Source organism: Ochotona princeps, chromosome 23, assembly GCF_030435755.1.
Source record: "Ochotona princeps isolate mOchPri1 chromosome 23, mOchPri1.hap1, whole genome shotgun sequence".
NCBI classification, from domain to species: domain Eukaryota; kingdom Metazoa; phylum Chordata; class Mammalia; order Lagomorpha; family Ochotonidae; genus Ochotona; species Ochotona princeps.
Window position 1 is genome coordinate 38,949,504 of NC_080854.1, and position 10,843 is coordinate 38,960,346.

General features: G+C 60.5%; 1 protein-coding gene across 1 annotated transcript; it reads right to left on the minus strand.

Moving 5' to 3' along the window:
* Nucleotides 1-78: 78 nt before the first annotated feature.
* Nucleotides 79-9,682, minus strand: SLC6A19 (solute carrier family 6 member 19). Its single transcript, XM_004597899.2, has 12 exons — nucleotides 9,428-9,682; nucleotides 4,949-5,089; nucleotides 4,247-4,384; nucleotides 3,589-3,770; nucleotides 3,380-3,490; nucleotides 3,169-3,281; nucleotides 2,261-2,389; nucleotides 2,021-2,177; nucleotides 1,703-1,907; nucleotides 1,460-1,619; nucleotides 635-797; nucleotides 79-555 (listed from the first exon to the last, which is right to left on the minus strand). The coding sequence occupies exons 1-12, from the start codon at nucleotides 9,627-9,629 to the stop codon at nucleotides 352-354; spliced, it is 1,905 nt and encodes a 634-aa protein (XP_004597956.2). The 5' UTR covers nucleotides 9,630-9,682; the 3' UTR covers nucleotides 79-351.
* Between the last annotated feature and the right edge of the window lie 1,161 nt (nucleotides 9,683-10,843).

Sequence of the window (10,843 nt, forward strand, 5' to 3'; positions counted from 1 at the left end):
TACAATGCACTACACATGTGTAAATGTACATAACAGGTCAGCATGCATGCATGTACCCACAACATGCTTTCACATGCACATCTAGGCACACCGACATGCACATACTATCATGAACTCACATGCAAATACATGCACTGGAGAAACATACATCACATACAAAGGAAAGCACACAATGCATAGCACTCCTGTGTACTCAGGCTAATGCACACAAGCATGCAATGCTCACACACGCATGTGTGTACACACACAGCACACTGGACACACACATGGTTTACCACAAGCATGATACATGGACTGCCACACAGATGGCCTGGCTGGCACCAGCACCCTGCGTGCCTTGGGCTGGGCACCTCAGGACTTGAGGTCCCCATTCACAGACACCATGGACTGCGTGCTGACCAGTCCCTGCTGGTCCCCTGACTGCTGGCAGCGGTTCCTGATGAACGTGTAGATGGCAAAGCCAGGGATGATGAGGCTGGGCACCCCGGCCACGACGACCACCACCACGTACACCCAGGCCGGGTACGGGATGTTCTGGGGGCGGGGAAACTCCTCCTGTGGGGGGAAGCACAGCAACATGAGCACACACGGCCCCCGCCCCGCGAGCTCACCCACGGGCAGCCTGGGCACTCACGTAATTGGGGTTCCAGACATTGTATGTTAGCTGCTTGGTGACTTCCACCACGAAGTAGAAAAAGAAGATGACCAGCATGAGGAGCGGGCTGACCACCCGCCACATGACCTGCCAGAAGATGTTGGGCTTATGGCCAATCATGAACTCAACGTCCTTGCTGAACCTGCAGGCAGAGGCCGACATCAGTGTTGGGGGACCCAGGACGTCAGACACTGCTGGGTAGTGAGCGCTGCCCTCATGCCAAACCCTTCCCCTTGGGAGAGCTCCTGGCCACACACCGGCCAGCTCTGCCAACACTCTCCCAGCTGGCGAGGCCGGATTGTGCAAGGAGTCTGCAACCAAGAGCCAAGCCACCAGACAGGCCCCATCTAAACCTTCCAGCAGGCCCCAGGGTGGTGCCCAGGTGAGGCCATGTCTGGGGTTGGACGGTCCTACATCCTCTGAGCTCCCCGCTGTTGGCAGGGACCAAGACAGTACGGATGGGTGCCACCATGAACCAATCCAAGGCTCTCCCAGAATACACCCAAGCAGCCCTGGAGCCTTCAGCAAGCACCACCCACCAAGACTATCCCTTCCACTGCACATGCTCAGAGGACACGCAGTCACGCACACCTATCCTTCACAGCTTTGCCCACACCTGCCCCTGCACACCTGCGCTCACACCTGTGCTCACACCTGACCCTGCACACCTACGCTCACATCTGTCCCTGCACATATACCCCCACTTACCTGTGCCCACAGGGACTCAGACTGGCTTCTAGGGGAAGCCCCACCTCTGAAGGGTCCCCTAGGCTGCTCCCCCTGCCCACAGTCGCCTGCTCTCACCTGTCGATGCCGTATATGTAGGCAACCGCAAACATCTCACAGAAGGCAATGATGAGCAGAGGGATGGAGCCAACGTAGTTATCCAGCAGGGAGAGCCAGTACTGGCCTGAGTTCAGCGAGAAGACGAAGGCCAGGAGGTAGTTCACCAGGCAGATGAGGCCTGCAGGCGGGAGAGAGCAGGGTGGTGCCATGCCCTGCCCCGCCCCTCAGGGCCCCACCCATCACACACACACACACACACACCTGTAAGCAGCTCCTTGGGCCACTTGGCAGGGACCACCTTGAGGTCTAGCAGGGGCACAGCCACACCCTCCATGTTCCCAAACATGGACGAGAGCCCCAGGCAGAAGAGCATGACAAAAAACAACACCGACCAGAGTGGGGACACGGGCATCTTGATGATGGCCTCTGTGAAGACGATGAAGGCCAGACCAGTGCCCTCCACGCCCTGCAAATGGCACAGCTCAGCCCCACAGCCACCTGGCCATGCCAGTGCATGGCTGAGCCCAGGCATGGGAGTGGGGGGTCCCACCTGCCCACCCACACGTGGCCAGGACCTGCCTCAGAAAGGAAGGTGTTCAGGTCACAGTTCTGGAAGGAGAGCTGGGCGTAGGCGGCGGGGTCCGAGGCATTGCACCAGTGCTGCATCTCAGCGAAGTTCTCCTGTGTCACGTTGCCCTCGGGCAGGTCGAAGGCATTGATGAGGGTCAGGATGTTCCTGCAGAGACAGTGGGGTGAGTGGGGTGAGGTAGGGGTTGGATCAGAGGGCCAGGGACCAGGGTTGCGGGGCCCGGCACGCACGTGCTGAAGCAGTCATCATAGCGCTCCGTGGCACGGAAGCCGATGATAGAGTAAACGACGGTGGCCGCAAACACGGAGGTGAAGCCGTTGATGACGGAGATGATCACCGAGTCCATCTCAAAGTTGTTACTGTGGACACAGTGGCCAGGCCCCTTGTTGGCTTGGCATCCAGGCTCACAGAGCCCGGCCTGCGGCGCCCCACCCCCAGCCTGCTCCTACTGGGGACCCCAAGAGAGGTCGAGGGGCCAGAGCTGTTGTCACCCAGGCTCTGCTTCCAATCCCAGCTGCCCCTCCCCCACCTTGGAGAGCTGTGGGGTCATGGATCCTGATTCGGCTCAGCCCTGAGGTGGTGGGCCCCCAGGGGTTACCCTGGGCCTCCAGGGCCTCTGTAAAGGTCTGAGGGAGGGACACTCCCAGAAACACAAGACTGTCCTGGAGTCTCCCCATACCCGGCGACCACAGCAGGCACACAGCCCTCCCTGGACCCAGGGGACCTCAGAGTTCTTAGTCAGCCCAGCACTGGGAGCATACCAGTAGGTTCCCAGGCCTGTAGCCCAAGGTCAGGCCATGCGACCAGAGACCTGGCCTCCACAGACCCAGTCTTGGGCAGGGCTGGTTTGGGCAGTCCTGTTGGGGATGTGGGCCTGTTGGAGAGGAATCGCTTGGGCCAGGTACAGCCTGGAACCAGGACCTTGCTATGGTGGGGGCTTCACAGCCCCTTGTGCCCCTGGGCACCTGTTGCACCGAGGGTGAGCTGGTGCTTCGTGGGGAAGAGGTGTCGTTGGAGGGCTGAGCCCACGAGCATCCTCAGAGTGCAGAGAGGAGCCAGTCTGCCCGGAGTGGCAGTGGCCAGGATCCCCAACGCCCACAGAGATGGCAAGGCCTCCCACCCAGAGCCCTCCACTCACTGCACTGAGTTGTAGCTGGAGAAGGAGATGAGCCCACCGAAGGCCAATGAGAAGGAGTAGAAGACCTGCGCACCCGCATCCAGCCAGGTGACCGGGTTGGCCAGCTCAGTGACCTGTGGGAGCGGGGCGGCCGTCAGGCAGGGGTGTGGGGAAGTCAGGAACTGGCAGTGGAGTGTGCCCAGGCTGAGGAGGACAGGGGTCCAGGACTCACATTGGGCGTGAAGAGGAAGGCAATGCCATTGGTGGCGCCCTTCAGCGTGAGCCCGCGGATGAGGAAGATAGTGAGCACCAGATAGGGCAGTGTGGACGTCACATACACGGCCTGGGCGGGGGTCACAGACGCAGAAGGCAGGGGTCACAGACTCAGCCTGGAATCAGGGGTGCTCAGGAGCCCTCCTCGCCCGCCAACCTGCAGAGCACCTTTCCGGTGGTCTCAATGCCGCGGATGGTGCACACGTACAGCACGCTCCAGGAGCATGTGACGCAGAGCAGGACCCACCACTGCAAGGAGCCCGAGTCGTTGATGGATGCTGACGTGTTGAGCGTCTCGCGGTACCAGAAGTAGTCCACAGAGGAGCTCTGGGCGCACTCCTCCACATAGCCTGGGGTGGGCACACAGCAGAGGGGAGTGGGAAGAGGTGGGCTCCAGGCCGCCAATAGGAGGGGACCTGGGTGTGCTGCCAGGTGCTGGCTCTGAGGACATGTACACACATACAGCACGTACAAGCCTACATGTGCACTCACACACGTGTAGACACACATCACATGCAAACCTATGTGTATGCTCACACATATAAGCTACACATGGTATTACAAGCCTACATGTGCGCTCACACGTGTGTAGAGCACATGCAAGCCTACATGTGTGCTCGCACACATGTATGCCACACACCGCACATACAAGCTGACGTGTGCACTCACACACGTGTAAACCACACAGCCCCCATGCATCCTGGTTCTGAGCAGTCTCTCCTCCTGCTGCCTTGGCAGGATGTTTTGGGATGGGAAGCTGTCTGGTGCTCGCGGCCCCATGGGCTCCTCTGGGGCCCTGCCTGTCCCAGGCACCCTGGGCACCCACCTGTGTGGTTCTGGTTGAGTGGGCACTGGCTCCAGGGCAGCGGGTCCTGGAAGGAGTTGAAGAAGTACCACAGGATCCAGGCGATGATGGTGTTGTAGTACAGCCCCACCATGAAGGAAACCAGCATGGCCGTGATGCCTGGGGGGAGGGGCTACGTCCTGCAGGCTGCCACTGCCTGCCCACTGGGAAAGTGGGCAAGGTAGTCCGGCTCTCGGCAGGGAGTTATCAAGGTGCTGCCTGGGGGCTGGAGCCAAGCCTTTCATGGGATGTCTGCCCCCTCCCCCAGGGCAGGGCAGAGGTCACAGGTGGGCTAGCTAGGAGGGCCAAGGTGTATGCCATGGTGTGGACTTACAACCAAACCGAGTGAGATGTGAGACAGATGGGCAGGGGAGAGGCAGAGAAGAAGAGAGGGAAAAAGGGGGAGGGGAGACACAGCCAGAGGGAGGAGGCCTTGGCTCCAGGAGCTCTGTCCAATGGACCCTGGCCTCTGCCCCTGTTCCAGGTCTCCAAGCAAGAGCTGCCCATCACAGAGCCAGTAAATGAGTGACCATGGGGCTGCTTGGTGTGGGAGTGGATGGACAGCAGGAGCCCAGCGCCCCCTCCTGAGCAAGCCTGCAGATGCTAGGATGTGCTTGGGATGGGTAGAGGGGCAACCGGGCCCCTGAGGTGTCTCCAGAACCCCACCCCTGCTCCAGGACGCACCTACACCCTTGAGGGCCGGGTGGATGGCGCTCCACACACCCACGGAGCTCTTGCGCAGCCGCTGGCCGATGGCAAATTCCAGGTACAGTAGGGGCATGCCCTCCAGCACCAGCAGGATGAGAAAGGGGATCATGAAGGCGCCTGTGGGGGAGATGGTGCTTAGAGGGGCAGAGCCAGGGCACACAGCCCCCTGCCAGGAAACCACCTGGTGCTAACAGGCTGATGCCACCTGCTGCCCTGAGTGCACTCCCAAGGCACTGAGCCTCGCACAGCCACCCTTGGAGCTGGGCAGGCTGTCACCACCCATCTGCTCTCCCCTCCAGCAGTACATCTGCCCTCTTGGGCTCCAAGTGAGCACAGCCTGGGTGCAGGGTGCCCCATGTCCCCACTCAGACCCAGCAGAACTGTGTGCATATATGTGAGTGGATGCGCATGTGTGTGCACAGATGTACTTCTATGTGTCTGTGGCATACAGGTGTGTAACGTGTGTGGCACACATGTGTGTGACTGTGTTCTATATTGCATAGTATATGCATATCTGCATATGTACATGTGTATTGTGCGTACTCTACACATAGGTAGTGTGTACTGTGTATAAGTGTGGTGCATATACATATGTGTGTAGTGTACATGTGCAACATGTTTACGGTGTGCGTGTGTGGTGTGTATATTGTGTGCAGTCTATGCATGTAGCATGTATTGTGTATACATGTGTACACTGTATTGTGTAGCCTATGTGTGTGAATGCATGTAGCATGTACATGTGTGGTATACATGTGTATGCTGTACATTTGTGTGTATACATATGTACATCATGTATATGTGAGGGTACTACCAAGCTTGACCCTCAGGTGCCTGGTAAAGAGGCTCCCTCTGTTCTGTGTGTGTACATGTGTCTGTGCCATACATGTGTGTAGCACGTGGTGTACATGTGTGTAGTGTGTGCATGTGAGGGATACTACCAAGCTTGGCCCTCAGTGCCTAGTAAAGATGTCCCCACTATGCTCTGTCATCCCTGTCTGTGTGAGACCCTCAGGGATGGACACTCTTGTCCACCAGCTGACAGCACTGGGGTGGGTGGTGGCCCCATGGTCAAGACGCCTACACACCACACCCAGGGACCAGGGTCAACCCCAGCTTCAGCCCCACCCCAACACCAACCCAGCTGGGTCTGGGTTCAGCTTGTGCACAGCCGGGCGGCAGTAACCATGGTCCCATAGGTAAATTAGCATTAAATTAAATTATTAAATAAATACTTAAGTAGCTGGCAGCACCCCTGGAATGAACAGATGAAAGGGTGGACGTGAGTGAGGGGCCCCTGGAGGGCAGGGCACCTCAGTCATCTGACCTGCTGGGAGGGTCATCAGGCACAGGGCCCAGGACGCCTCCCTGATGACAGTAGACAGCCCCATCTCACCTTCTCCCATCCCGTCCTGTCCTTGGCAACCTGAGGGGCTCCAGCTTAGGGCTTCAAGGGGACAGCCCAGGACAGCTGGTGAGCTGGAATGGCAGAACTACCAGCAGAACCAGGCCAGGAACCTGAGCTGCCTGTGGCCGATGGACCAGAAAGTTCAGCTTCTCTGTTTTTTTTTTTTTTTTTGGGGGGGGTGTTGTTTTGAAATTAACAAGGAGTAGAGATGCACTAGCTAAGAAGGGAGAGAGGCCCTGTGGGGACAGTGAGCCTCCACGGAGGTCCATGGAAGGCCTGCACAGGGCTGGGGGGCCCCATGGAGCAGGGGAGGCTTGGCCAGCACCCAGACCCTTCCTCAAAGGTGCAGAGGGACGGCCCTGGGTGTTCCCTGCACCTCTAGGTTTTTCATGGGACCTAGCTGAGTTTTGCAAACTCTTGTCAGCAGCTCCTGGACTCCGGCATGGACATTGTAACCATGTGCAAAGCACACCCAGCAGAGCCCAACGAAGACCCTCCCCCGCTGCAGGGACCCCCACTCCGGAACCCGGAGCAGCCCAGACCAAGTCCAGCTAAGTCCAACAGAGACAGCTTCCCTTGGTTGCCGCCCAGGCCAGCAGGACTTTGGCCCAGGAGACTCTGAATGGTGGTCATGCCTGAGGCTGGTAGGGCGGGGCTTCCAGAACCTGGAGGCTGTACACCCTTCCCACTGTCCATCCAGGAATCCTACCACTGGGTGAGGCCCCAGTGCCCCTGCACTCGCCGGCTTGTCCTCTGTCCCCACGTCCATACTGCGTCTCTACTAGCTGGACGTCCGGAGCTCACCCATCCCTCCTGGCCACCATCTCCTGGCTGGGCAGCTGGCCTGGGCCATTCAGACCCTGTGTCCAGGTGTGGTCCCTGCATGAGAGCGGGAGAGATAGAGACTCCACGAGCCCAGCCACCCTCTCCCTCCAGGAGTCACTGCTTACCCCTCCTCTCTCTTGGGGGCTCACCCCCCTCCTCCTGTCTTCTCTCCTCCCTCTGTGCCCACACTTCCCACAGGGAAGGCCTGGTGCCCTGCCTCTCCCAGGTTGGGGCTAGACTTCTTGGGAGATGGAGGCACAGCAAAGGGCGGGGCCAGGTCGGGCGGACTAGCCAGGCACCTTCCCCCACCTCCTGTGTCCTGCCTGCCCAACCCAGGGACTGTGCTGTGGGCTCAGCCTGGGTACTCTTGGGGATCCCTCTGGGCTTCTAGGTCATGGCCCCCTAAACCCCGCCAGCATCCCCACTCCAGACCCCTTTGGGAGCAGAGGTCCTGGAGTCTAGACCCTGGCCGGCAGCCCCAAGACCCTCACAGCTGCAGATGTAGGGCCCAGGGCAGCTGGAATAAAGGCAGCAGCACAGGTCACCCTGTAAGGATGAGGGGGGGAGGAGGAGGGGAAGGAGAATGAGAAGAAACAGGAGGAGCAAGAGGGAAGAGAAGGAGCTGCAAGCCCCTGTACCCCAGCCAGTTCCCCATCTCTGTCCAACAGGTGGGGGCTGGTATCCAGAGTGGACACCACGGTTGGTTACTGGACAATCAGTGGAGGAGGCCAGAATCCAGAGATGGCGGGAACACCCTTGAGGGGCCCCCCACAAGGTTCTTGCACCCCGTGCCGCTATTGCCCCCCGATGAGCTGCCACAAGGAAGGAGCGAGGAAGTGTGAACCCAGGTTCCTGGGTGGGCAGGCTAAGGCCCTGTGAATGCCTCCCATGGTCATATCATGGCAGAGACCAGAAGGTCCTGGGCTCCCAGGAGAGGGTGCAGTTGAGTGGGGACCCAGCATGGGGTCCCCCCACACTGGCTGAAGTTCCTTCTGGGAAGGGGCCTGGGAGCCAGGGACTGGTAACTGTCCCACGGACACCTGCTCCTCCACTCGGCATCTGGGGATGCCCCGTGAAATGTGGCCCTTACCAGCCTGCTGAGGCAGTCCAAGCAGGTCTGAGGGCACAGCTCACCGGCACACCACGTATGCCAGAGTGTTCACATTGGCACAACCTCCGTCCCTGTGTCCCTCTGGGGCCTCCCCTCAAGTCCCTGGGAACCCCTTCCCCTGGTCTCTGCCCCTTGCCACGTACACAATGGTATACACAACCACGTTGGGGCCCAAGCTCTGTCCAGGGCTGTGCACCTTGTCACTGCTGTCCTCCTGGGTCAGCAGGGGGAAGGTCCCTGGACCCTTGTCCTCAAGGATGTCCCTGAGAGCCTGTTGGAAAGCCCCAGCCTGATTCTCCACTCCTAGGGGACTGGGGGCTCTGCCAGTCCCCACAGGTAGGACCACATCCACGCCCTTCTGTAGGGAGCAAGGGGAGCTAAGGGCCACAGGAGGCTAGGGACACCTCTCCCCTGCAGGACTCCTAGGAGGGGAAAGTGGAAGTGACCAGAAGGCTCCTGAGGCTGCAGGAAGCAGGGCTCAGGACCCGACACCCCACTCCTTGGTCCTCCTCCCCCTCAGAGGTCACAGCTCCTCAGTCGGGATGGGAGGGGTGACGTGTGTGGCAGCTCGTTCCCAGTGTCAGCAGGGAGGGAACAGGACGGGACCAGTCGTGTCTCGGCAGAGCCCAGAATCTCAGGCCGGCCTCGGGACCGCCCAGAGCATCCAGCAGAGCCTGTTCCAGGCCTGTGGAGGCGGAGCCAGGGCCCTCAGCCACAGGCTGCCCCCGACAGGGGAGAGGCAGCAGCACCCTCAGAGCCGGCCCAGGGGGACAGGAGGGCACAAACTGCTCTAGGATGCTCAGGCCACCCAAGAGGCCCCAGCTGTGCCCACCAGGTCACCAGAGCCTTCTGGGAGTGCAGGCAAGACGGGGGTAGGAGTGCCGGGGCGGGTAGGGGAGAACAGAGTAGAGAGACAGCTCCACGGAAAGGCCGACCGAGCCCCCTGGGGTGTCCCCCCTCCCCTCAGTCTGCACCCAGTTCGACATGTCCTGTGGGGCTGGAGAAACCCCCTCCAGGGTGACCCCCAGCACCTCATTAGTCTGGAGCTAGCTGTGGGCCCAAGGGACACCCCTCCATCCACCGCACCATGTCCCTGCTGTCCTCCGGCCCCTACCTCCTCCGTGGCTCTGGCACAGGTAAGGAAAGCGCCACACATTGCCCAGGCCCACGCAGAAGCCCACGCAGGTGAGCATGTACTGGGCCTTGTTGTCCCACTGGGGCCGAGAGCTGGCCTCCTCCTTCTCTAGGCGCTCCAGCTGGGCCAGCGAGGGGATACGGTCCTCCAGGCCAGGGTTGGGCAGCACCAGTCGAACCATGGTGGTCGTCGAGTGATGGGGCACCAAAGGTGTCTGCGGAACTTTGGCACGGGGCCTCGGCACCTGGATGAGAGGAGCCGTCAGCAGATCTGCAGGGTGAGGCAGGCAGGCAGGCAGTTAATGCCTTATCTGCCAAGGTACCCGCCCTCCGCTGGGCGCCACCTCCCCTACAGCTGACACACCCACAGGTAAGCTGCCCCCCAGACCTGCGGGGGCCCACCTAGCTGCCCCAGTTTCTCTGGGGGGGTTCCTGCCCGAAGCCCCTCCCCCCTCCACCAGGCTGGCCTTGGGAACCTGAGGTCCAGTAGGAGACCCAGGGCAGCTCAGCCCCCAGGACAGGTGGCAGGGGGCCTCCCAGATTCCCTGAGGGCCTCAGGGTTCTGTCCTTGCAGGTACACCATGTGTGGGCGGCCTGCATGCAAGGCTCCTGGGTCCTGCCCCTACTCACCCAAGCAGGAAGACCTTCGGAAGCCGGGTGGCTAAGGGGATCTGAGGGGCTGCCCTTGGAGGCTGGGATGGCAGTGGAGAGGCCCGCCTGCAGCCCCTCCCTGGTGAGCTTCCAGCTCTCTTCTTATCTCTGCCTGCTGTGCCCCATGGAAGGATGCGTGAGGCGGGGCCACTGGGATGAGCAAGTTCAGGGGCTTGACCTTTGCTCCCGCAGGCAGGAGGAGCAGAAGAGCTTTGTCCCCCACCCCACCAGAGTGACAGACGAGCAGAGCAGGGCGGAAATGGGACACTAGCAGGTGGGCATTCGGCAGGGGGGGCGCGACCTGGGGGATGCTGGGAGCTAACAGGGCGAGTGTGGGCTGTTTCGTGGCAGAATCAGACCGCGGGAGGCTGTGAGGGAGGATCTCTGGGTCTAACCCCTCTTCTGGGGTACCGTGAGTGGGGGACTGCCGTGTCCCTTCCAGGACCACGCTGGAGGTCTTGCTGGTGCAGAGCAGGGGCCCATGCAGCTGGCGGGGGTTGGCAGCCTCTCAGAAGTGCGAGCAAGTATGCCACGTCACAAGCGCACGGGCAAGGCTCCTCGCTTTCTGCCCGTTTCCTTCCCCTCCAGCTCACTTAGGTGCACGAGCGGAAGCTGCAGCCAGGTCTAGCGTGGACGGTCAGGCCCCAGGGGGACACCCCAAGCCCTCAGTACCCTGGGGTCCCACAGGGTCTGACTCCTTAGTTGTTCCTTGAGAAACTTTCAGAATCAGTAAGAGAGGAAAGAG

Bases quoted from the DNA above. Each gene is read 5' to 3' on its own strand.
- SLC6A19 (XM_004597899.2), bottom strand. From the start codon at position 9,629: ATGGTTCGACTGGTGCTGCCCAACCCTGGCCTGGAGGACCGTATCCCC. The intron at 5,090-9,427 runs GTAGGGGCCGGA...TCTCCCCCACAG, and splicing joins GTGCCAGAGCCACGGAGGAG to GCGCCTTCATGATCCCCTTT. The intron at 3,282-3,379 runs GTGAGTCCTGGA...CCGCTCCCACAG, and splicing joins CCTTCCTCTTCACGCCCAAT to GTCACTGAGCTGGCCAACCC.